Genomic DNA, 27,094 nt, shown 5'->3' with positions numbered 1-27,094 from the left:
ATTGATGGGTGATTAGGGGGGTGATTGTGTGCAAATGGTGGTCTGGGGGGTGGGCAGGGGGGGGGTCTGAGGGGTACTGTGGGCGATCAGGGGGGGGGGCAGATCAGTGTGTTTGGGTGCAGACTAGGGTGGCTGCAGCCTGCCCTGGTGGTCCCTCGGACACTGGGACCACCAGGGCAGGAGGCAGCCTGTATAATACACTTTGTAAACATTACAAAGCGTATTATACGCTTCCTATCCGGGGATCGTCGGGTTAACAACCCGCCGGCGCTTCCGATTGGCCGGCGGGTTGACGTCGCGGGGGTGGGCGGAGCCTATTGCCGGTGGATGCGCGCGCATCCAGCGCGCGATCCCCGGCCAGAGAGTGCCCCAGGACCTGACGCCAATCTGCGTTACGTGGTCCTGGGGGCTGCCACTTTGCCGCCGCCAATATGAAGTAGGCGGTCGGCAAGTGGTTAAGCACACCTTTTTCAAGCAATATGAGAAAGAAAACTTATCTCTGCTGCCGAAAAGTGTGAAATAGTTGAATACCTTGGACAAGGTAAAAAAAACCTTTATATTTCACAAAAACTTTGAGGACAACTGTAACGAGAGGGATATGGAGGATGCCATGTTTATTTCTTTATAAGCAATACCAGTTTACCTGGCTGTTCTGCTGATCCTCTGCCTCTAATACTATTAGCCATAGCCCCCTGAACAAGCATGCAGATGTGACAAGATTAGCTTCATGCTTGTTTCTGCTGTTATTCAGACACTACTGCAGCCAAATAGATCAGCAGGGCTGCCAGGCAACTGGTATTGTTTAAAAAGGAAATAAATCTGGCAGACAACATATTTTTCTCACATCGGACGTCCTTTAAAATCGAAAGCAAAACCTCGGACAGTTAGGCGACTTGATACATTTTTTTGTATAGCGCTTCACAAAAAATACTGAACAATCGTTCATATATTATATCATAAAGAAGAAATGTAAAGAGGACAATACGTAAATAGAATAAAATGAACTTACATCCTGGTAATATTCCAGAACACTCTGCAGGATTTTCTTCTGGTTGTTAACCTGGAATAAAAAAAAAAAAAAAAAAAAAAAAAAAAAAAAAAAAAGAATTAAGAAAGGAATCTTTTATATATCTAAAACCATTCGTAAAAAACTAAAAAAAATAAAATAAAAGCTAAGTACAGTAGGTGCTGTACAAGTTTATCACTACCCTCCTGAGCAACCTATGGCCTTAACCACTCCCCCTTGAATCACATGTGGATGCAGGGAGTGATTGACAGGTGGAGCCCTGCCTACCTGCTGACTGACAGCCTATCATTGTCTCTAGTAATAATCTGGACATTTCTATAGCGCTTTTCTCCTGTCGGGCTCAAAGCGCTAAGAGCTGCAGCCAATGAGATGCGCTCAAGAGGCCACCCTTGCAGTGTTAGGAAGTCTTGCCTTGAACTCCTTACTGAATAGTACTGACCCTAGCCAGTACAGAGAGGTCAGGCAGGCAGGCAGAGGGTGCTGTGTTCTTACCTAACTATACAGTAGAAGAATTCACTTAGCTGCTGATGTGACAGCGACTCCACTGGATAGTTACTAGCAGCAAAGGTGTTAGAAACTTACAGGCTATATGGTATTGTTATCGATCAGCAACATAGTTCTTAGGCAGTATTCTGTGCAGCCTTTAAAGCAGATCAGAGATGAAAAAGTAAAGGTGGCCATACACTGGCCTGTTTCGCGGCCGTTTCGACAGCTGATTCGATCCTGGGATCGAATCTGCTGCCAATCGTTTGCGCTAAACGCACCCGCCGATCCGATTTCCTCCCGAAATCTGGACCGGTCCGTCGATCGCACCGTGCGCGGGAAATTACCCCTCGATCGCCCGCGGGTAGGTGAGCGCGTCGCTAGCGGGCGGCCGATCCGGTATACATTACCTGACGCTGGCTCCCGGGCGTCTTCTCCGCATCTTCTCAGCGCTGCAGCATCCGCTCCATCCCGGCACTTCCTGTCACTGCAGTGACCAGGAAGTTCAAATAGAGGGCGCTCTATTTGAACTTCCTGGTCACAGAGTGACACAGGAAGCGCCGGGATGGAGCGGTGGTGCAGCGTGGAGGAAGATGCGGAGAAGATGCCCGGGAGCCAGCTTCATGTAATGTATGCGCCGGGGGGGGGGGGGGGGGGGGGGGGGGGGACAGGCGGCAGCGGCGGCTCCACAGATTGTGACCGGTTTCGGGCTGAAATCGATTCACAATCTGTTTGCCAGTAAAGGCAGCCATACGATCCCTCTCTGATCAGATTCGATCAGATAGGGATCTGTCAGCTGGTCGATCTAATGGCAAATCGACCAGTGTATGGCTACCTTAAAGGGGAACTGAAGAGAGAGGTATATGGAGGCTGTCATGTTTATTTCCTTTTAATCAATACCAGTTGCCTGGCAGCCCTGCTTGGTCTCTATTTCTCTGCAGTAGTATCTGATTAAAACCAGAAACAAGCATGCAGCTAGTCTTGTCAGATCAGACTTATAAGTCTGAACCACTGAAACACCTGATCTGCTGCATGCTTGTTCAGGGGCTATGGCTAATAGTATTATAGGCAGAGGATCGGCAGGGCTGCCAGGCAACTGGTATTGTCTAAAAGGAAATAAACATGACAGCCTCCATATAGCCTCAACTGAAGAGAGAGGTATATGGAGGCTGTCATGTTTATTTCCTTTTAGACAATACCAGTTGCCTGGCAGCCCTGCCGATCCTCTGCCTATAATACTATTAGCCATAGCCCCTGAACAAGCATGCAGCAGATCAGGTGTTTCAGTGGTTCAGACTTATAAGTCTGATCTGACAAGACTAGCTGCATGCTTGTTTCTGGTTTTAATCAGATACTACTGCAGAGAAATAGACCAGCAGGGCTGCCAGGCAACTGGTATTGATTAAAAGGAAATAAACATGACAGCCTCCGTATACCTCTCTCTTCAGTTCCCCTTTAACTATAACAAGTAACTTTGTCTATATATCTTATCTAAGGTTTAGATAGCAGTGTTCTCCCCAGGCTGTTTTAGCTGGGTGCTCCACCCGGCTAGTTTTGGTGAGCACACCCGGCTGTCATCAGCTCACCACCTCCTATTCTATAAGCAGACTTGCACACAGAAGCATCGGCCCTGTATTCTCTCATCTTGCCCCACCCGGCTACTTTTTCATGCCACCCGGCTGGAAAAAAAATTCTGGGGAGAACACTGGATAGTTTACACAGAAAATCTAGCTGCAAACAGCTTCAACAGTTTATGATTATTTATTCCCGTGATACAATGAGCCGCGGGCCATGTTCTGTTTGTCACATTACACACAGGCAAGCTGATCTGTCTCTCCAACCCTCAGCCTGTGAAAACTTCACTCCCCCTCCTCACCTCTGGCTCTGAAATCTCTGGCTATTAACACCTCCTCCTCCTGCCCAGACTGACCTCCCATAAGCGCTTGCTACTAAAGGTGCCCATACACTCATCAGATTAGCAGCAGATAGATCATCAGATGAATTTCTTATCTACCTGATGTGTGATGTGTTTTTTAGAACATTTTTCACTAGGATAGCATTCCAATAGATTTCAGTTTGAAATCTATTGAAATTCGATCTGATGGCATTTTTTTGCCATCAGATTTCCATTAGGGACAATGCAAAATGATAAGCAATCTCATCAGATCAACCTACATTTTCCACCCTGCCAGTTCGATGGAAATCCATGGAAATCGATCGAAATCGGCCGTCGATCGGTCGATTGGCCAACCGATTTGCAATCGATCGATCGATTTTGATCGATCGGGTCGGCCAGAAAATCGGCTGAGTGTATGGGCCCCTTTAGGCTGTGAGCGCCAAGGCACTCTGGAGAAGCTGTGGGCGAGGCTTGTTTAGTTTATAGGGAATTAGATTACTAAAACAAACAAAAAACAAAAAAAAGTATTTGGCTTGAGGAATGCCCTGTAAACTATATGAAAGGAACACAATACAATATAAAATAATCAGGGACTCTACCTATGGAAGTAAAAGGACACCGATCTAGTGACTCTGAACTCTCCTGCAGTAAAACCTCATTAGAATCCTTATCTTGCTGCTTCTCAGCTGTTTTGGCTTCTATTCACTCTTCAGGAAACTGGTATGAATTCGACAAGTTCTTTTGCATAGAAAACTAGCTTTTGTTTTTTTTTACTCTTGCTGTACTGGAAAACAGAAAAGCTAGAACGATTAGATGGGGTGATACTCTTGTGATGGAAGAATACAGCACAGTTCCCAATTCCCTGGGTGTGGACCTTTTCTTTGGATTGCTGAATTCGGATTACTGATCAGAGGGAGGAGCCATGACATCAGAGTGGGCGGAGACAGGCTGCAACACCAAACACTTTGGAGTTTTACTGCCTGGCTTTACCTCTGAAAACCTAAAGCTAAGTCCACTTTTAATGAAACCATTGTGAAAGACTTGATACTGTATCAAGTCTCGTCAGCTTTCCATCTGCTGAAACACATACAGGATGCCCCTCTAGTATTACCATACTTTGAAGACCTCTGTGTTCGCTGAGCTTTTATGAGGTCTAGGATACTTCAGATCTGCACATGTGCCTCCGACGATGCTGACCACATCACAGGGACATCTGGACCGATTTGTGGTGTGGTGAAGCTTTCACATCATACGTCCAGACAGCCCAATCCTCAATACCTGCATGGCAGATGTGTGCGGCGGTAATGGGCTGGTTTACACAGTGTAATGCTGGGCATAGACGGGTCGATCCGGCGGCTAATCGATTAGCCGCCGGATCGACTCCAGCCTCGTACCTGCCGTGTCCCCGCAGATCGAATAGTGCTCGTCCCCCCTGCCGGTGGTCCTTATCAGCCACTCGATTCGCTGCCATTGTCCTCCGGCGGGAATCGAGCGGGCGGGGGTCGAGCGGCTTGATCAGGCCAGCTAAATATTATCAGCTGGCCGGATCAGCTGGTCGATACACGGTACAGAAACGTACCGTGTATCCCCAGCATAAGATTTCAGAACTTTGGACTGAATCAGCACCTGCTTCTTCGGGGGACACCCAGTTCCCCACTATAGAGCCACAGTGACGACCCAGGAAACTCCAGTACAGACAGGAGGAGTTCCCACAAACTGGCTGTTGTAACGGACACCAGGTAGTGTCCCCCCTCCACCCCAGCCCATTGTCAGGTGTAGTGGAACTAAAAGGGAATCTGGAGTGAAAATAAACTCATGATAAAAATGATTTGCATGTGTAGTACTGCTAATAAAAAAACATTAGCACAGATAGGAGTCTCGTATTATTTCCAGTACAGGAAGAGTTAAACAGTTATCTATGCAAAAGAGCTTCTTTGAGCTCTGCGACTTTGTAAAGTCGTGGACAGCACTGTCTTTTGAAGCACTTATCTCAACTGTCTCATGGTTTCTATTTTTTTGTTTATGTTTTTTCTGCAGAGAAAAGTTCAAAGGGCCATAAGGCTGCTCTGTGAAGTCATTTAAAATGCTGAGTGTAGTGTGGAAACTGCAATTATTAGAGAATGATGCAATGTTATAAAAAAAAAAAAAAAAAAAAAAAAAAAAAAAAAAAACCCTATATACCTGAAAATAAAAATATGACACCATTTTCTTTGCTACAGTTTTTTCTATTAATTATCTGTATTACACAACCAATGTTATATCATGAGTTTCTTTTTGGTTCAGTGTCACTTTAATCACTTTATCCACGTCCTCTGTGACTTCATCTAAGCCACAGGTCAGTAGATATACGTCTTGTAGCAGAAGCAGTGCTGTGCAGGATTGGGCTTGCTCCTGTGCACATTTCTGGCACTATCTGATGCAGCACTAATTGGTGAAAGGGAATATAGGTTTCCTGAGCTAATGGGATTGATTTTTACCATTAAAAATACTTTTATTTTCTCAGTTCATAGTGAAAAATACACTCTGCAGCATTATTTCAGAATCAAATATCTTCACCATAAATTGTGACAGGAACATAATCTAAGTTTTGTGATAAGCGGTAAGAATGTGCAAACAAAATGTTTTTTATAAACTACAGTAGCACTTTTTACTGGAATTGGTAAAACTGAGAAATGTGTTCTCTATTCTTTTCCTTGTTTTCCCATTAAAATTCATAGAAAACTAAATTGTTCGCGGGAAAAAAAATGGCATACAATGAAAGAAACACACAAAAGTGTGATTATACTGATGGAGTGCTAAAATACTTATTCGGCATCGCTTGCCACACCAAACTTGCGTAACTGAAACCAATGCTTTTATTTCCCTGCTGACACGGCACAGGAACTTGGGGCAAAACTGGCAAGGAAATCTAAATAGAATGCGGAGTCGAAAACTAATCCGCATTCTATTTAGATTTCCTTGCCAGGAAAGGGAAGGGAACCTAAACTGAGAAAGATATGGATTTTTCCTTCTAAAATAAATACCAGTTGCCTGACTCTCCTGTTGATCCTGTGTCTCTAATACTTTTAGCCCCAGCCCCTGAACAGACATGCAGATCAAGTGCTCTGACTGAAGTCTGACTAGATTAGCTGCATGCTTGTTTCAGGTGCGTGCGATTCAGCCACTACTGCAGCCAAAGAGATCAGCAGGACTGCCAGGCAACTGGTATTGTTTCAAAAGAAACGTCCATACCCCTCTCAATTATGGTTCTCTTTAAAGTGATCACGAAGCTCGGGATCATAATCGGATACATGCCTTAAGAGAGGGAAGCCTCAGGATCCTATTGAGGCTTCTCTCGCAGATCCTAAGCTGCCGTTGTTGAGCGCGGCCCTCCTCCACATCGGGGTTGCACAGATCCTGTTCCGGAGCGTGGCCGTGTGAGCCCGCATGTGCAGTACCACGTAGCCCGCGGCTCCAGCTAACTGCGCATGTGCAGGCACGATGGGTCGGTTATTGCATAGTCACGATGAAGGAAGAAGAGCTGTGTGCGATCTGATTAGAGGCAATGCATGGTCGCTGATCTTCTGGGGGGCCACGTTCAGCGATGGGGACATGAGAGAAGGGAGGGAAGACTCAATAGGATCCTCGGGCTTCCCTTTCATTAAGTATCTAATTTTGTACCCGAGCTACGGGTACTCTTTAAAGAGACTCTGAAGCGAGAATAAATCTCGCTTCAGAGCTCATAGTTAGCAGGGGCATGTGTGCCCCTGCTAAACCGCCGCTATCGCGCCGCTAAACGGGGGTCCCTTACATCACAAATCCCCTCCGTGCAGCCGGGGATCTCTTCCTGGTTGAGGCAGGGCTGCAGCCGTTAGCCCTGCCTCTCGGAGCACCAAAATCTACGACCAACTTGGTCGTTGATTTTGCGAGGGGAGGGGTTGGGGGTGAAGGGACCCCCGTTTAGCCGCGGGATAGCACACGTGCCCCTGCTAACTGTGAGCTCTGAAGCGAGAATTATTCTCGCTTCAGTGTCTCTTTAAATATGGGAAATAAAAAAAATAAACACTAGAACAACAAAACATAATGCTAGCATTAACTGCTCTCCTTAAAGACTTAAAAATGACTAAAAATAAAAGTAGGCTACCTGATCTGCAGGGCTGAGCGGATCAGGTAGCCGCAAAAAACCACCACTCCCGTGGGCCACAATGGCCCACTTTCGTGACCTCTGGGAGCAGCAGGAGGTGTGGCCAAGGGGAGAGAGCTGCCCAATGGCAGCTCAGGAAACCCTGCAGGAACGCCCTTGGCGGGCGTTTTGCACAGGGAATCCCCTCTTACCCATGTTACCTCCGAGATAGCGACAAATCTTGACGCTAACCCCGGTGGGGGGACGACTATAGCGCGGTGGTGGGAGGCAGAGAGCTGCGGTTGGGGGGGGGGGGTTACACAGAGCCATGTCATTAGGCAGAGAACATGCCTGTGTCCTATCTGCCCCCTGAAGATCCACCTCGGGTTCTCGTTGAGTCTACTTCTTCGGGTGCAATATATACAGCATTGCGTGGCACATTTTTAGATGCTTACCTCGTGGAGAAAGAAGCCTATGGATCCTAAAGGAGGCTTCCTCTGTCCACCTACATCAGCCTGTTCTAGTGCTGGGACCCCCGGAGAGTGGCCTCCCTGCGCATGCGTACTAGCACTGCCCTGCTCAGGTGGACATAGCTGAACCAGATCGGGTCCAGCTACTGTGCAGGAGGCTCGCATCTGTGCTGTAGACCGGACTCGATCCGACCCGGCTATTTCCAAAGCAAGCAGAGCAGGACAGCGTGAGCTGTGGACTAGCTCTGTTTTGGGGGTCCCAGTGCTGGACGGGCCTGCAGAGGATGAAAAGGGAAGGATCCAGAGGCTTATACCTCCACAAGGTAAGTACCCCCCTAGGAAGTGGTGTAGCAACAGAACCAAGGGCCCCAGTGCGAGTTTTATATGGGCCCCCAGCACTTTATTAGCATAAAGCCTCAAAACCTTCCAATGACATCTTCCATGTAAGAAGTGGAATTAGAGCAGGGAAACCATTTGTTAATGATACCACTATACAGCACACATCTAGATGTGACCTTTACCAGAAAAACACCAATCAAAAGCTAAAAAAGATGGATGGGCCCCTAGTGGGCCCTCTGGTCCAGGGGCCACAGTGCAGTTGCAACCCCTATTGCTATGCTACTGCACCTATGGGCACTTATTTTTTTCTTCTTCTTCAGGACCCATAGAAGCTACAAATAGCTCCAAAAGGAGGAAACTAGATTTTTTTTACTTGTTAAAACTGATTTAAGAGATTTAAGCAGCATAACAAGGTATATCACATGAAACAGAATACAAGATCCACAGAAGCATACATCAACCAAATGATATTGTGAACATAACCTGAGTACAACCAATAGCCAAGAATCAGTATACCTTTATTATGGCAGGATAAAAAGGAGAGAAAAAAAAAAAAAAAACAGAAAGAGGAGAAAGGAAGGTACTGAGACCCACAGCCTACTTCGGACCTGCCAAACAAGAGAAGACCACCAAAGGGGTAGAGGAAAAGACACAAAAAAGAAAAAAGAAAAAAAAAAAAAGAAAAAAAAAAAAAAGAGAAAGTGAAGAAGAAAGGAGAGAGGAAAGAGGAACGGATCTTTGACAGGTAAAAAAAACCTGACACCTATAAGCAACAAGCTGCACTACAAACTGGTGTTTATTTAAATATTACTAACACAGCTGTTAGCAGTAAAAATGAAAGTAAATAAACTATTGTTAGCCCTAGTAGATTTTTTTTTTTCAGCCTTACCTTCATCCTCCAGTTGTCTCCAGAGTCCGGCTTGATCCGCATCAGCCAGGTATCATTAAACCAGGAGGAATCTCTGTAGGCAGAACAGAGGAAGGTCCATCAACTGAAGAACACAACATACCTGACTAAACATTCAATTCTACACAAAGCTGAGGCAGCTGCCATCGCTACAAACTTGGTATTGTGCTTATAATCGTCTCCTACTGGAAACCAAGTACAATAAAAGTTTTTTATAGTCACATAACTATCCTAGAAAAGGGTAAAAAGAGCCATTTATAAATTGCATCTCCAACTACAGTGACGTTTAATAATAATGCCCATTCCCCAGTGAATGGCTGAGCTATATACATGGTCAATCCCCAAAGTTACAATCAGGTCCCAAAAAAAAAAAAAAAAACACACACACTCACACACACACACACACACTCCTAAACTACTAAAAATTAGGATAAAAAAAATAAAAAAGTCCAATGACTGCAACTACTTATTCCTTGTCAGCCCATGGCCTTCCACAGCATTTACCTTTCTGCTACTTTAGCACCTCTGGTTAGAGGTCAAAAACATCTTCCACTACTGTTTTTTTTTTTTTCCTGTAATCTAGATGGACCAGTATTTCAGGTTCCCACATCTCACATTGTCCTCGGTGGCACACCGCAAGGATTAGTCCTCGGACCCCTTCTCTTAACATATCTGTAACCTCGGGCAGAACACAACCTCTTCAATGCGCTCCCATTTCCTATTTAACTTTGTCCGACCTCCACCCACCAGTTTTTCCTATGTCCTTTCTCAGTCCCCAGGCCAGAACAGGTTGTGCCTCTAGTCTCTGACAAGACACTCACTGCCACCTTATGTACACTTAAAGGGAAGGTTCAAGCAAAAAAAAAAAAATGAGTTTTACTTACCTGGGGCTTCTACCAGCCCCATGTAGCCATCCTGTGCCCTCGTAGTCACTCACTGCTGCTCCAGTCCCCCGCTAGCAGCTTTCTGACCTCGGAGGTCAGGGCCACATTGCATACATTTTTACGCATTCCAGCTAGTGCAGGAACAAATATTTACACGTTGCACCACTAACGCGTAAAAATGTATGCGTTAATGTTCCTGCACTAGCGGGAATGTGTAAAAATGTACGCAATTCGGCCCTGACCTCCGAGGTCAGAAAGCTCCCAGCGGGGGACTGGAGCAGCAGTGAGTGACTACGAGGGCACAGGATGGCTGCATGGGGCTGGTAGAAGCCCCAGGTAAGTGAAACTCTTTTTTTTTTTTGCTTGGACCTTCCCTTTAAACTTATAGGCCGTTTACCAACTCCCTTACACCTTACTTACGGACACAGTTTACCAACTTTCCTTTATCCCAGCAGACTATGTCCCTTTAGACAGCGCTTTCTAGATTAAAGCTATGTATTACAGTACATATACTGTATGTGTAACAACAACTCGTATTTTACTTGTTTCTGGAAGTGCTTCAAGTATTTGTATTATCCAATTACTACGCATGCACTGCTTACATTTTTACAGAGACATGTCAGAGGATGACAGTAAATCAATAATAACCACTATGGCTACACCTGTATACGTCTGCCATTAGAAGAAACCAAGCTGGTGCTGGCTTGTCACATGATGAAAGGCCAAACCATACAAGGAAGCCGTTACCATACAAGGAAGCCATTGCTACACCGCCTTCATTTCTTGTTGAGTACTGATGAGGATGATGACGAAAAATTGTTCGAGCAATCAGATAATTCTGATCACATGTGATCGGATTGGTTGTAAATAATCTCAGTTTGGATTAATCGTCCGATTGGATTTTCGTCAAACCAGAATTCGGATTTTCTTGTTGGTTGATAGAGATGGGTCTACATTTTTAAGCAGTAATGGCGCTAATCGATGTATTACGACAGTCCGCTTTCGCCTCCAATCAGAAATATCTGATCGCCCAACCAATTTTTTTGCTAGAAATTGGATCTTTAGTGGCCACCTTGAAGTGTACCCGCGATGCAGGCGTGTGGGGTGGGGGAATATATATGAATATATATATATATATATATATATATATATATATATATATATATATATATATATATATATATATATATATATATATATATATATATATATATATATATATATATATATATATATATATATATATATATATATATATATATATATATATACATATACATATACACATATACACATATATATATATATATATATATATATATATATATATATATATATATATATATCTCTGGGTCTCCCTCCGCCCTGATCGCTCCCTTACCGCCGTCCACCGCTGCCTGCAGTCTCCGCAACTGGCCCCAGTAAGTCCTCCAGTTGGGGCCAGTCAGCACAGGCACAGCCCAGCTGTACATACTCCCCTGTCACACTCCCGGAGGACTTTCCAGGGCAATTTGTGGAGGCTGCAGGCAGCGGAGGATGGTGGCAGGGGAGCGATTAAGCTGGAGGAAGCCCAGGTAGGTACACTTTCTATTTCGCCCCATCTCAGGTGTTCTATAAGTGATGCACTTATCAGGAACAAGTCGGAGTACTCTTTTATCTGATTGGGATATGTCCTGAATACATTTGTGGATTGTGGAGACATTGTGCGGACCTCCTTTACTTGATATCAGGAACAAGCATGTAGCTAGTGCCAGGACAGCTGCTTCTCACTTTGCACTGTAGAGATTTCTTTTTTTCCTACTACAGTACTATCCTTGGGTGAAGTTCCTCTAACTGAGCAGTCAGCTCTCCACTGATTGAAAGACAGTCACCTTGGTAATAATTAAGAGACAACCCTCAGCATTAATCCGGATGATTCACCAATAATCTCTGCTGGCACAGGTATGAATCAGCGTCATTCATTGTAAATTGAATGGCTACATTTATTGGCTTGTATTTCCGAAGGGCCAAGCGCATTACACAGCATTGTTCAATAATTAGGGAGTGAAGGTTACAAACGAGAGACAGAGAATGGCAGAGGCATGACGCAGGAAGAGACTCATCCTGTCACCAATATTTTTTATTTATTTAGCGCCAACATCTTCCGTAGCTCTGTACAGAGTACAAATATATTGGGGAACATATATACATGCCAAGTTCAAGATACTGTACAGTCATAACATCCGGTAATACAAGTACAAATACATGCATAGCCAATGTTCGGATTGCGATATCAATCTAAGGCCCCTTTTCCACAAGCGTTCGATAGGCAGTAAAAAGACTGTCAAACAACTGCTCAATGCTGCCCGGCAACTGCTTGCTGAGCACACAGGCATTAGGGCCTGTTTCCACTACACGCAAATTGGATGCAGAAAAACCGACTCCAATGAATGCCTATGGAAAAATCTGCATCAGAAAAGTGACGTTTAGTAGAAACAAGCCATAGGCATTCATTGGAGTCAGTTTTTCTGCATCCAATCTGCGCGTAGTGGAAACAGGACCTAAGGCCTCTTTTCCACGGGCAGTTGAACTGTGTCCTCAGCGAGCAGTTACCAGGCAACAGCAAGCAGTTATCAGGCAGCAGTGAGCTGTTGTGCGTCAACTGCCCATGGAAAAGAGGTCTTAGGCAGGCTGTAGGCACTGTGTGAACTCAAAGCAGCAACATAGGAAGGAAAGTAAGGGAGGGTGGGCATACAACAAAAGTGAGAAGTGAGAGAGGGAGGAGAGCAAAAGCAAAATCTGAATCTGAACAGTAAAAGCTGAATTCTGGTCAAGATAAAGATACTGGCAGAAAGGAAAGGTCTTGCTCTGACAGGAAACAAATGCGCACTAAAGCCTGACACACATGCGTATAAAAACCACAAGCAAAACACAACCTACAGAGACCGCTAGAAACATTGGCGTCAGTTCACACGAGTGGTCATTCAGCATCTGGTCAGTTTTGTGTATATGTTATCAGGGCTGTGGAGTCTGAGTAATTTTGGGTACCTGGAGTCGGTGGTTTCATGAACTGAGTCGGATGATTTTTGTACCGGATCCACAGCCCTGTATGTTACGGCCAGATCCTGAAGTTGGCAACCTCAGGATCTGGCCAGGCCTATACGAGAAGCGGCTGGGCTACTGCGCTGAATGCGAGAACTGGCGTATGCAGGGAGGAAGTACACTGGACAGCCTGTGCCTGCACTGCCTCCCCTGCTGCGCATGCGGCGTCTCCAGCTTACATTGCAGCACCGGATACCAGTGACACAGGCTGCAATAAAAGCCCTGGGAGAAACCCAAATGCACACACAGCAGAGAGAGAGAGCGCGAGTGAGAGTCAGAGTCCATATGAGCACAGGCGCACTAGTCAGGCTGCCTGCATATTACCTCCCTGCAGGGGAGAGGAGGGGCAAGGGGCAGGGAGAGGAGCTCACACATGCCCAGCTTTACCAAACCGGCAATCTGGCAGCGCAGAGAATGATGGAGCCCCACTGAAACTTGTGCCGTTTTTGCCAAACAGGATGCGTTTTGTACATCGTTCGCATATGGGCCAGCTGGAACCCAAAGTGGCCAGGCTTCTGGCCGTAACATATACAGAGCAATAGCCAAAAGCGATGATGGTTCAGGGGTGACAAAACGCTCAGAAAACACAGCTGGGTATTTTCAGTGGCGTCCAGAGGATACTGAGCTAAGAGCTTGTAAAAAGTTGCTCCTGTTAATTGCCTGAGGAAGCAGGTGAGATACCTGCATAACACGTTGCATTTTTGTGGAGTATACAATCAAAATGTTGCCTGAAATTGGCATATTAAGTCTTCATTGGGGAAGCAAGCAGGGTTGTGGAGCCGGTACAAAAATCATCTGACTCAGAAGTTTATGAAACCAACGACTCCAGGTACCCAAAATTGCTCCGATGACTCAACTCCACCACTACCGCCATTTTAATACTATTTTTAGAGTATTTTAATCTTCCTGGCGCCCCTGTTTTTTTTACATCATCTGCAAGTTAGTCCACCCCTGGTAGAGAGGTGTAATCCCCTACTTTTCTCATCTACAGAGAGCGACTTCTTAACCCAAGTGAGGTCAGGTCTAAGCTCCCCACCTGCCTGTACAGTGGCTGCCTCGGGGGTAACCCTCCCTTGTGAGTATTTATTCACAATAATTTGTCTCAATTTGACCTAGACATACTACACCATTGTGGGCTGTCGGTTTTCTTGTTTTCCACAAGGCTAGCTAGAAATACACCACAAAAGGTCCGGACGTCTTAACCTAAACCTGAAGCGGGGGAAACAAGTCCTGTTTTTCTACAGGGGGCTGGAGGAAGCCCCTTGTAAGCCTTCCTGGTCCCTCAGTTTCCTCCCCTACAGAAACCTCACCCATTGCTGGCTACAGCCCATGCATTGTCCCGGGCCACATGCTTCCTTGACCACGCTCCCGGCCATGGTACCTGGGGCCACACATGTGCTGTAGCAGACTGGTCCAACAGGCAAGCTTTCAGAGGGGCAAAGAGGCACAACGGAGAGGCCTGGGAGGAAACTGTGTGACCTTGTAAGGCTATGGAGGAAGGGCTGGAAGAATCCTCAGGTAAGTAAGAGAATTTTTTTCCCCTGTATACTTTAATAGGGAAGGTTCAGGGAGGGAGGGTAAAAAAAATAAAAAATATCCACTTACCTGGGGCTTCCTCCAGCCCGTGGCAGGCAAGAGGTGCCCTCGCCGCCGCTCCGCAGGCTCCCGGTGGTCTCTGGTGGCCGACCCGACCTGGCCAGGCCGGCTGCCAGGTCGGGCTCTGCTGCGCTCCAAGGCCTGGCACTTCTGCGTCCCACGCGGGCGCGCTGACGTCATCGGACGTACGCCGGGCTGTACTGCGCATGCGCAGAACTACTGCGCTTGCGCAGTACAGCCCGGCGGACGTCCGATGACGTCAGCGCGCCCGCGTGGGACGCAGAAGTGCCAGGCCTTGGAGCGCAGCAGAGCCCGACCTGGCAGCCGGCCTGGTCGGGTCGGCCACCAGAGAACACCGGGAGCCTGCAGAGCGGCGGCGAGGGCACCTCCTGCCTGCCACGGGCTGGAGGAAGCCCCAGGTAAGTGGATATTGATTTTTATTTTTTTACCTCCCTCCCTGAACCTTCCCTTTAAAGAGACACTGCAGCGAAAAAAAATATATGATATAATGAATTGGTTGTGTACTATGAATAATTACTAGAAGATTAGCAGCAAAGAAAATATTCTCATATTTTTATTTTCAGGTTTATAGTGTTTTTTCTAACATTGCATCACTCTATAATATGTGCAGATTACACAACACTCAGCATTCAAAATGAGTCTTTCAGAGCAGTCTGTGAAGTAATGAACTCTCCTCTAGCAGAGGAAAAGTAAACAGTTCAATTACAGTTGAGATAATAAAAGTCAGATAACAGCCCTCTCTACGACTAAGTTAGTCGGAGAGCTTAATAGCTTTTTTGCATAGAGATAACAACTGGAGTTTCTCAACTCTTCCTGTACTGGAAACAATTAGACTGATGTATCTGATCTTAATGTTTTTTTTCTTAGCTGTACTACACATACAAATCATAATATCATCATTTTTTTTTCGCTTCAGTGTCTCTTTAAAGAGGAACTGTAACATGAAAAGATCCCCTGGGGGGGTACTCACCTCGGGTGGAGGAAGCCTCCGGATCCTAATGAGGCTTCCCACGCCGTCCTCCATCCGTCAGGGGTCTCGCTGCAGCCCTCCGTGGAGTCCGTGCAGCGGTGACGTCAATATTTACCTTCCTGGCTCCTGCGCAGGCGCTCTGACGGCTGTCGGCTCCGAACTACACGGAAATACCCGATCGCCGTCGGGTCCGCTCTACTGCGCAGGCGCAAGTGTCCTGCGCCTGCGCAGTAGAGCGGACCCGAATGAGATCAGGTATTTCCGTGTAGTTCGGAGAGGAAAGCCGCCACAGCGCCCCCGCTGGAGCCAGCAAAGGTAAATATTGAACTGACAGTCGGCACAGTCGCCGGCTGTTCGGAGGGCTGCAGCGAGACCCCCGTGGGACAGAGGACGGCGTAGGAAGCCTCATTAGGATCCGGAGGCTTCCCCCACCCGAGGTGAGTACCCCCCAGGGGATCTTTTTAATGTTACAGAGTCTCTTTAAAGAGACTCCGTAACAAAAATTGCATCCTGTTTTTTATCATTCTACAAGTTCCAAAAGCTATTCTAATGTGTTCTGGCTAACTGCAGCACTTTCTACTATGACAGTCTCTGTAATAAATCAATGTATCTTTCCCCTGTCAGACTTGTCGGCCTGTGTCTGGAAGGCTGCCAAGTTCTTCAGTGTTGTGGTTCTGCTATGAACTCACCCTTCCTGGCCCCTCTATGCACACTGCCTGTGTGTTATTTAGATAACGACTCCATAGAGCCAAATTAATCCATGCCATGCACTGATGAGGATCAAACAATCCGAAACAGTCTGTATGCATGTTGGATTATTATGGCTCTGTACAATTTAACAAGCTGACACATCATTGCATTCCAGCGGTTCTGGAGGTGTGTTTAGCTTCTAAGGGTACAATGGTTAATTTGCATATATTCAGCAGTGGTGCTCTGGGAGACATCTCGAGCTCACTCCAACCTGAATTATCGCAAATTCTTTCTGTTTTAGGAAAGCAATTTTTTGTTTTTATTTAGATAAGAGAGAAGAGAGAAGCTGCTCTAATCAGCTGGATAAATCCTCCTCTAAGCTGGCTGGGCTTTCACATACTGAGGAATTACAAACAAGGGCAAAGCTGTTTGCAGGAAGAAAAGAGCAGCCTGAAACTTCAGTGCATGGGGGAAAGAAACACACAAATGATCTCTTGAGATTCAAAAGGAAGGGTGTATACAGCCTGCTTGTGTATGGATGTATTTTCTATGTGTGGACATACTGTACATCAACCTACTTCCTGTTTTGGTGGCCATTTTGTTTGTTTACAAACAAACTTTTTAAAACTGTTTTTAACCACTTTTAATGCGGCGAGGAGCGGCGAAATTGTGACAGAGGGTAATAGGAGATGTCCCCTAACGCACTGGTATGTTTACTTTTGAGCGATTTTAACAATACAGATTCTCTTTAAAAGCAGTTTTCCAGAGATTATACTAACCAGCAGAAGGAGAGGGGGGGGAAGAGATGAAACTCACAGTCTGATAGACTGCCCCATTTATTATCTTTATTTTATGAAGCACTTGCATACTAAGCAGACCTGTGCAGGGCTGTGAAGTCGGAGTCGAGGAGTCAGAGTCATTTTGGGTACATGGAGTCGGTGGTTTCAATAAACTGAGGAGTCGGATGATTTTTTTAACCAAATACAAAGCCTTTGTAAAAATTAGACTAAGGAGTCAGAGTAATTTGAGTAACTACAGTCGGAGGTTTCATAAAGAGGATTCAGAGTTAAACGATTTTGGTACCGACTCCACAGCCCTGGACCTGTGCAATACATACACCATGTGTGAAAGGGGAAAGACAGGCAAGTCTTGGACAACCTCGAGATTCTTTAAAGAGGCCACCACTTTGTCATCCCTCTCGATGGTCAGACCATGTACTCACATGAGATTCAGCACCTGGGCGATGGCCACGCCTCCAGTCAGATCCTCGTAGGATGTGCAGGGTCCGGACACCGAAAAGGTCTGCATCTAAACAAAGAAACACCGCATCACAATCAGAATTACCAATGTGAGTATTCGATTTTACACAGTTCAATTATTCTACACAATTAAGTCCCCACAGTACGGGCCTGCTTATCTACACTGAGGGCAAATCGTACAATTCTAACCAGCAATAAAGCCCCTTGCAAGACCTCTTACTTCTGCCATGACACGTTCTCAGGCAATTTAGCTACATGGCACCTGCAGGAAGCTCAAGGCAGTGACCCGCAGTATACATACTGACTGCTCCAAATACTCACTTTCCTGATCCAGCTGAGGAGGTGTGAATGGGGTGCCAGAACAGCCACCTTGTACCCCAGCAGGAAGAGATGGAGCAGCACCAGGAGCGGCATGCGGCAGATGAAGTGAGTGGGAGAGCAAAGCTCTTGGTCGGCAGTCAGCCAAACCAATCTGCCGGGCTGATCACTGGCCGAGCTGCCAGGGGATCCTGTACTTGCGCTAAATCCTTGCAGAGGCGGGTTGTCATCAGCCAGCCTGTGGCAGAGTTTCATCTAGCGCAGGGCTGTGGCGTCTGAGTCAGTGGTTTGGGTACCTGGGAAGTCAGAGTCAGGCCTGGAACTCACTGCAAAACGGTCACTAATCGCAATCACTAGCGTTTTGTATGAGCGGTTTGCAAGCGATTTCATGAGCTTTTTAAAGGGACACTTAAGTCAAAAAAAAAAAAAATGACTTTTACTCACCTAGGGCATCCAATAGCCCCCTGCAGCTGTCCGGTACCCTCGCCGTCTCCCTCCGATCCTCCTGGCCCCGCCGGCAGCCACTTCCTGTTTCGGTGACAGGAGCTGACAGGCTGGGGACGCGAGTGATTCTTCTCGTTCCCAGACACATTAGCACCCTCTATGCTGCTATATGGTATATGATATATGCTATAGCAGCATAGATGGCGCTATTGTGGCCAGGAATGCGAAGAATCACTCGCGTCCCCAGCCTGTCAGCTCCTGTCACCGAAACAGGAAGTGGCTGCCGGCGGGTCCAGGAGGATTGGAGGGAGACGGCGAGGGCACCGGACAGCTGCAGGGGGCTATTGGAAGCCCCAGGTGAGTAAAACTCATTTTTTTTTGTTTGGACTTAAGTGTCCCTTTAAGGAGCGATTTTAAAAAGTGTATTCTGTTTGCCAGCAGTTGTGTAGCGATTAGCGTTTTAATTCTGATTAGTCCTTTCAATTATTTTAATTTTGTTACAGTGTGCAGTAACTTCAAAACGCTAGCAAAATCGCTCTGTGCAAGTTTTGATGAGTGATTACGCCAGCGTTTATATACTTTACATTGCGGAAACGCTAACAGACAAAAATGTTGCATGTCCTGCGTTTGGCGATTTGGTAATCGCAATCGCTCCAGTGGAATTTGGCCCATCCATCATCAGCTGAGCGTTTAGGGAAATCGCTAGCGGTTTGAATCGCTCCCTAAACGCTCACAAAATCGCTCTAGTGGGTTGCAGCCCTCAAATGATATTTGAACTCCCTGCTTAGCCCTGCCAAGGCTGTTGAATCTGAGCAACTTTGGGTACCTGAAATCAGACCAGAGTGCAAGTGAAAAACAATAGCAGTGCCACATTTTCACTTACCTGGGGCTTCCTCCAGCCCCCTGTGGGTCGTAGGCTCACTCTCCATCCTCCCCAATCGTCCACTGGCCGCAAAACCCTCCTGGCGACCTCATATCGGTCACTCGTTGTCATTTAGCTACATTTTTTTACAACGATTGCCATCTGAAACAGCGTTTCAAGCTAAAGTTCTTTTGGGTACTATTACATATTATTGGGCAGATACTTTGTACTGTAAAAAAAGTACTGTAGTTTGACACGTCTGACAAATGACAGATTTTGCCATTTCAGATGGTGATCATTGTCAAAAATGTAGCTAAATGACAAGTGACTGATATTAGGTGTTATGCTCAACCCAACCGGCAGATCAATTCAGATGACTATTGGGCAGATATTTTAAGTACTGCAGTATTGTTATCTTTTTTTTTTTTGGGGGGGGGGGGGGGGTTGGGGAAGAAGAAGCTAACTAACCTCTAAGAAGGCTTTTGGGGACGTGGAATTGAAAACTGTAGTGGCCAGAAGAAGCCCACTTAAAGCAGATCCGAGATGAAGAACTAACTATAACAAGTAACTTGTCAATGTATCTTATCTGGAGTTTAGATAGTTTACACAGCATATCTAGCTGCAAACAGCTTTAACAATATATGATTATTTCTTCCTGTCATACAATGAGAGCAGCCATATTCTGCTTGTGATCATTACACACAGGCAAGCTGCCCTCAGCCTGTGAAAACTTCACTCCCCTCTCCTCCTCCCTCTGCCTCTGAAATCTCTGGCTAGTAACACCTCCTCCTCCTGCCCAGACTGAGCTCCCACAAGCCCTTGCTGCATGGGTCTCAGAGTGCCTAGGCGCTGGAGGAGCTGTGGGCGAGGCTTGTTTCGTTTATAGGGAATTAGGGTATTAAAACCATTTAAAAAAAAAAAAATTATTTGGCTTGAGAAATGCCCTATAAACTATATGTAAGGAACACAATTATGCAATAGATTTCGTAGATACGCTCTCATACTACATGGAAGTGTCGATTGGCCAATCAAAATTGTATGTGTTTACCAGGCTTAAGAAAAAAAATAAACATACCAACTCCATGCAGATGTCATCCTGCCTAACATGACACTGGGACCTTAGAGCTGCAAAGCAAGAGTGCCAACTGGCTATGCTGTCCCTACCACTGGGCCTTCCCCTTCACCCCAGACTGCTGGGTAAAGTCCCACCCTCCTCGGAAGCCTGGCAGTGTCAGCAATGCCCCTACCATACATACTGAGACACAGCACCTCACCTTCAGGACAGAAGGGGGACAGCAGGGAAAGCTCGACAGTCATGTGACTGCGGGTTCTGACAAGCAATACAAATATGTATCCACATTTTCTGAATGAATCATTAGCAGCCCACAAGAGTGTGAGAGGGGCTGCTGGCTGGATACATTTTTTACATTCCTGAGGATCAGCTTTAACGTTTGAACATTCCAATATGTAAAAACCACATATAAATTACACTGACATTCAGCATGAAATCTGAGGTATGATCACCCCCTGGGGAGTTCGGATCATGCAAAAGGCATTACATCACATTTCCCATTAATGTTCCTGATATGTTGCCATTCATACAAACACTGCTGCAGGAACAAATCAAGGGCCTTTGTAGGGACGAGTCTTCTGCTGGATTCACACTATACCAGGGGGAAAAAATGATCAGTTCTCAGTGGCATAAAACCCATGGCCTACTTCCGCTTCATTGATGATATTTTAATCATCTGGTCCGCAAGTGAGGATGATCTTCTCCAGTTCCACAGGAACTTCAATGCCTTCCATCCTACAATCAAATTGAAACTTACCTACTCTCACACAGAGATTAACTTTCTGGACACCACCATATACATCAGGGGTAACAACATACAAACCTCTGCGTATCGCAAACCTACAGACCATCCCACATACCTGAGATATGACAGTTTTCATCCCAAGCACATTAAGAACTCTATAATTTACAGCCAAGCAATAAGGTACAACCAGATTTGTTCTGACAGGATGGACAGAGACAAGCACCTGGATCGCCTTAACCACTTGCCGACCGCACGCTTATACCGTGCGTCGGCAAAGTGGCAGCTGCAGGTCGCCAGCTGCAGGCTAATCAGGAAGCAGCCGCTCGCGCGAGCGGCTGCTTCCTGTCAATTCACGCCGGGGGGCTCCGTGAATAGCCTGCGGGCCGCCGATGGCGGCTCGCAGGCTAAATGTAAACACAAGCGGAAATAATCAACGGCCGGGGATCGCCTCCTGTCACTGGCTGCACAGGACGGATAGCGTCCTGTGCAGCCTCGATCGCCGGGGGGGGGCAGCAGGTAGGAGAGGGAGGGGGGAATTTCGCCGCGGAGGGGGGCTTTGAGGTGCCCCCCCCCCGCAACACCCAGCAGGCAGAAGAGATCAGACCCCCCCAGCACATCATCCCCATAGGGGGGAAAAAAGGGGGCAATCTGATCTCTCTGCCTGCTACCTGATCTGTGCTGGGGGCTGCAGAGCCCACCCAGCACAGATCAGTAAAAACAGCACTGGTCCTTAAGGGGGGGTAAAGGGTGGGTCATCAAGTGGTTAAGAACACTTTCATTAAACAAGGTTACAGTCCTCCTATGACTGAGGCCCAAATCAGGAAAGCCAGCAACATCCCCAGGACTGAACTCCTGAAATATAAGCAAAACTAGAAAGAGGAACGTGTCCCTTTGGTTGTCACCTACAACCCACACCTGGAAATCTTAAGGATTGCTAAGGAACTACATCCCATTTTAACCAGGGATCACAGACTGAGAACGATATTCCCTAAACCTCCACTCTTGTCATATCGGCAACCACACAATCTAAAACAGATGATTGTCAGGAGTTCTTTGAATAGGCCTCAACAAATGGGAACATCAACCTGCCGACAAAAAATATGTGGGACCTGCAGACACATTTACTCCACTGACAGGGTAACGATACCAGGTTCACAACAGGAGTACAGAGTACAAGGTACATTTTCCTGTGGTTCCACCAATCTGGTGTATCTGATCATGTGTGCGAAATGCCCCAATGTTATGTACGTGGGAGAAACTGGACAAACTCTGCGCAAACGTATGAATGGACACAGGCACACTATTAAAGATACCAAATCTGGGCTCCCAGTTGCTACACACTTTCGGTCCAACGGACACAGCATGGATGATCTTCGTGTCACTGCCCTGAAGGGCGGCTTCAAAACGTCAAATGATCGATTAATAGCAGAAACAAAATTTATAAATTGGTTCAAGGCTGTGCAGAATGGTTTGAATAAGGACAACAACTTTCTATATTGGTATGAGATTGATGACATTTGAACTTTTCTCAGCCATTATAGCTGAACTTGTGAACTAAGAATTTATGATACCTCTGTGTCAGTCCAACTCCCAGGTATGTGAGCAGGGAGTAAACAAGGATTATTATCTTGGCTTACAACCTCTAACCCCAGGTCGATGGTCTGTGTGAATTAAGGCATCTTAATGACATGTATTTATGCTTGAAAAAAATATCCGTTTTCCCTTTTGATGTTGCATGTATATAAGCTGTCTGTACCACCAGTTTGCAAACTAACAGGATATAAGCCAGACGAAGGCTGCAAGGCCGAAAGCTTGCTTATTTTATTCATTTTTAGTTAGCCAATAAATGGTATCATCCTGATTTAAAACTTCTTGCTTTTACTGATGGCTAACACGGTACAATACCCTACTGCAGTTTAAATTGATCCGTTTCTAAGGGCTCGTTCCCACTATCGCGAATCCGCATGCGTCCAATGCATGCGGATTCGCACATGTAATGCAAGTGGATGGGCCTGTTTCCACTGTAGCGTTGTTGAGGTGCGTTTTTTTCAGCGGTAAAAAAACGCACAAAAGAGCCAACGAATTCGCCTGCGAGTGGAATGCATGCGAATCGCCGCTAATGTATTTAATAGTAAAAACGCATGCGTTTGTTACATGCGTTTTTACCTGCGATTTCGCACCTTTTTCTATTTTATTTTGCCCTGGCAGTGTCATGGTTAATTTCGCATGGCACCCTGCCATGCGAAATCGCACGCGAAATCGCGGGTAAAAACACATGTGGAAACGCATCCGCATGCGTTTTTACAAGCGTCGGAATGCCGGCGAAATCGCGTCGCAACAGTGGAAACAAGCCCTTACACTGTGCATCAGTTTGCCAATATTCAGTCAGGTCCTCCACCCCCCCCCCCCCCCCCCATCCAATCAAATCCTGGCACGCTGGAAATGCAGGTATACCAATCCCAAGGACCCAGAAGCATCTCAGGCTCATATTGGTTACAATGGACCATTCCTGGCCAAACTACAGCTCACAGCTCCTAGAAAGGCAGTCCGGCGATAGAGGGTGGAGCTCCGCCCCTTTTCCCTCTGTCCTTTACAAAAAAATGTGTAGTGCACATACAAGAAGCAACTTACCCAATTGCACTTGCACTCTCCAGTACTGATCTCCATGGCAAAAGCATCGTCATGTGACCTGCCGACAGTACATACCAGCGTGTCACATGATACCGCCATGGAGATTGCTGCTGGAAAGTGCAAATCTTTATCCATCTGCACATTTTCTGGCGGGAGGGAGGAAGGCAGACAGACAAACTGTGGGCCTCATTCTAGAGGAACCAATAAGAATCCTCCCAGGGGAGGGACTATTCCCATTAATCTATTGCAACCACATTAATCGATTGCAACCAATGGGAGCCTGAGATGCTTGTACTGGGGCCTAAGGATCAGAACTCCAGCGTTTCTATGCAGGGACCTGAATGGACGGTGGCAGATATCTTGCGAAATGCACAAGACAATGAGCCTAGTTTGTTCTCATAGGTAAGCATTTATTCTTTCGCCTCCGAAAAAAATCGTGCGGGAGCCAAACTTGCATCCCACTTGTTAGAATGCACCGAACAAATCCATTACAAACAGATGATGTGAACAGAATCCGTTTGCATCAAGTCAGTTGCGCTCCACTAATCGGAACAATTTTTATTCCAGTGTGAAAGGAGCCTTAAAGAGGAACTCCAGTGAAAATAATGTAATAAAAAAGTGCTTCATTTTATCAATAATTATGTATAAATTATTTAGTCAGTGTTTTCCCATTGTAAAATCTTTCCTCTCCCTGATTTACATTCTGACATTTATTACATGGTGACATTTTTACTGCTGGCAGGTGATGTCAGTGGAAGGAGAAGTGGCTTTCTTTTTTGGAATAAAATAGCTTTAGGAATTTTATAGAGAACCTAAAGTGAAGTGGGGCTGCCATATAAATTTCCTTTTAAACAATACGGGTTGTCTGGCAGTACCACTTATTCTGACATCAGTAGTTTCTAAAACAAGCAAGCAGCTAATATGGCCAGACCTCCGTCAGAGCCCCTGATCTGCTGAATTGTTTAGGGTCTATGGCTAAAAGTATTATGGCCCTTTTCCACTAGCAATCGCAAATCACGAATGCCAGCGATTGCAATTTTTCATTAACCTTCCTGGCGGTAACTACGTTCGGGGTAAGCCGCGCAGGAGGTTTTCTCCGGCCCTGCTCCGCCGATTTTTTTAATTTTTTTTTTTGCTGGACGCAGCTAGCACTTTGCTAGCTGCGCCAGCACACTGATCGCCGCCGCACCGCGCCCGATCGCCGCTATACGTTGCGGCGTGTGGGCCCCCCCCGACCCTGTGCGCTGCCTGGCCAATCAGTGCCAGGCAGCGCCGAGGGGTGGATCGGGACTCCCAATGACGTCATCCCGCCCCGTCGCCATGGCGACGGGGGAAGCCCTTCAGGAAATCCCGTTCTATGAACGGGATTTCCTGATCGAAGCAGGCGGGGGGATGCCGCTGAGCAGCGGCTATCATGTAGCGAGCCCTGGGCTCGCTACATGATTTAAATTAAAAAAAAAAAAAAAAACTGCCGCGCTGCCTCCTGGTGGATTTTTTCAAATCGCCAGGAGGGTTAATTTTGTTATGCGATTGCGTTTTTTCATTTGCATTGTATTTTCCCTCTTAAAATCGCTCCAGAAAGTGATTGCGATTTACAAATCGAATGACTACAGTGGAAAATACTTCTCATGATTTCTATGATAACCCTAGCGATTTAAAAATCACTAGCAATTTGCAATTTTGCAATTCAGCTGTGCAGTGGAAAAGGGCCCTTAAGGTGTTTACACACAACTGACTTGTGTCGTGTCAGGCAGGGAAACGGCATCTTCAAAGAAGATGGTAGTCCTTCATGTGAGGTGGTCTGCCAGACAAATCGCTTAGGGGCTGCTGTACACATGCTTGATTATTGAGTAAGGCAGGCATTATCGACCGCCTCAGCCTACTTTAAGCCGCATCTACACGAGCAGATGCGGCCGCGTTGCTCCTTATCAATCGAGCCGCTGATGCGGCTCGATTGATAAGATCCGACAGGACGGATCTCCGCACCGCCGATTCCCTGCTCGCTCAACGCGAGGAGACAATGGCAGGGAATCATGCGGGAGATAAGCGGCGCCGGCGGGGACGAGCGGGCAATCGAATGCGGCGAGCGGGGACGCGGAAGAGGCGATCCGGCGGCTAATCGAGCCGCCGGATCGCTGCAATGTCCCTTCGTGTAGATGGGGCTTTAGTCAAGTGTGAGTACGAGCCACAAGAGCATAAATGTCATACTCTGTCCTGTGGCCCAAATCTGGCCCTCAGGGGAATCACAATTGGCCCTCGAGTGGTTTCCCCACTTTGCATTATGTTTGACCCACTCTAGACCACCAAGGAAGCTATATTGGAGGTGGAGCCCTAGATCACCAGGGGAGCCATATGGTGAAGGGAGGGGAAACCGCTAGACACCAGGGAACTGTATGGGGAAGGGAAGAGGGCACTAGACACCGGGGAACTATAGGTGAGAAAGATGGAGGCCACTAGACACCAGGGAACTGAGTAGGAGAGGGAGGAGTGCCACTAGACTCCAGGGAACTGTGTAGGGAAGTGAGGAGGAGCCATTAGTCACCAAGGAACTTTATAAGGAAAGGAGGGTGTGGCCACTAGACATTGAGGTTGGCCCACGACTTGTTCTCACTATTCAATTTTGGCCCACTTAGTATTTGCGAGTTTGACAACCCTGCTTTAGAGAATCAGCAGAACAGCCAGGCAATTTGCATTGTTTTAAAGGAAATACATATGTCAGCCTCCAGATCCCTCTCACTTTAAGGTAAGTGGGAGGGGGAAACATACTGAGAACATACAAACTCCACAAAGACAGTGCCCAAGCTTGGCAGTGAATATGGGACACTAGAGCTGAGTGATACAAGCAATGCTATTGTGCTGCCTGTGTTGGCAATATGTGGTTATAAAGGAGCAATGTGTGGAATTGTGGGGTGATGATGAGCAATGTGTGGCACTGATGAGGTGGAGTAATATGGGAATGGAGGTCAGAGTGGAACAGCTGGAAACTTTATGTCCTGTAGTTGGAGCCTATGGCACTGTCCCCTCCCCCCTTCCAGCTATATACCCATGTCAGCAGCGGATCACTGGACTCTCCTTTCCTCCTGCCGCTCATCTTCGCTTTCCAAACGGTTCGCTGCACACTCCGGGCTCACGGCTGATCGATACAGGCCAAACCAGGGCGATTCAAATAACTTATGTCCTGAGTCCTCACTCGGCTACCGTACCAGACACGCTTTAACTTCTACCGGACGTCACTCGCAAAACAGACGCCCCTTTCGGACAATGTCAAATCAGCGAACAGCTTTTACCAGTCACTG

The 27,094-nt window shown here is 46.6% G+C and overlaps 1 protein-coding gene across 1 annotated transcript; it reads right to left on the bottom strand.

Annotated features, from left to right (window-relative positions):
- Nucleotides 1–1,009: 1,009 nt before the first annotated feature.
- LOC137543810 (protein Hook homolog 2-like) lies at nucleotides 1,010–27,094 on the bottom strand (the record flags this gene model as incomplete). Its single annotated transcript, XM_068264890.1, has 4 exons — nucleotides 26,842–27,094; nucleotides 17,690–17,775; nucleotides 9,208–9,280; nucleotides 1,010–1,060 (listed from the first exon to the last, which is right to left on the bottom strand). Coding segments are annotated over exons 1-4 (258 nt in total), but the record flags the coding sequence as incomplete, so codon positions are not given.

This window comes from Hyperolius riggenbachi, unplaced genomic scaffold (assembly GCF_040937935.1).
Source record: "Hyperolius riggenbachi isolate aHypRig1 unplaced genomic scaffold, aHypRig1.pri scaffold_207, whole genome shotgun sequence".
NCBI lineage: Eukaryota > Metazoa > Chordata > Amphibia > Anura > Hyperoliidae > Hyperolius > Hyperolius riggenbachi.
Note: the sequence above shows the minus strand (reverse complement) of the source record. Positions and strands in the feature narration are given on the sequence as shown.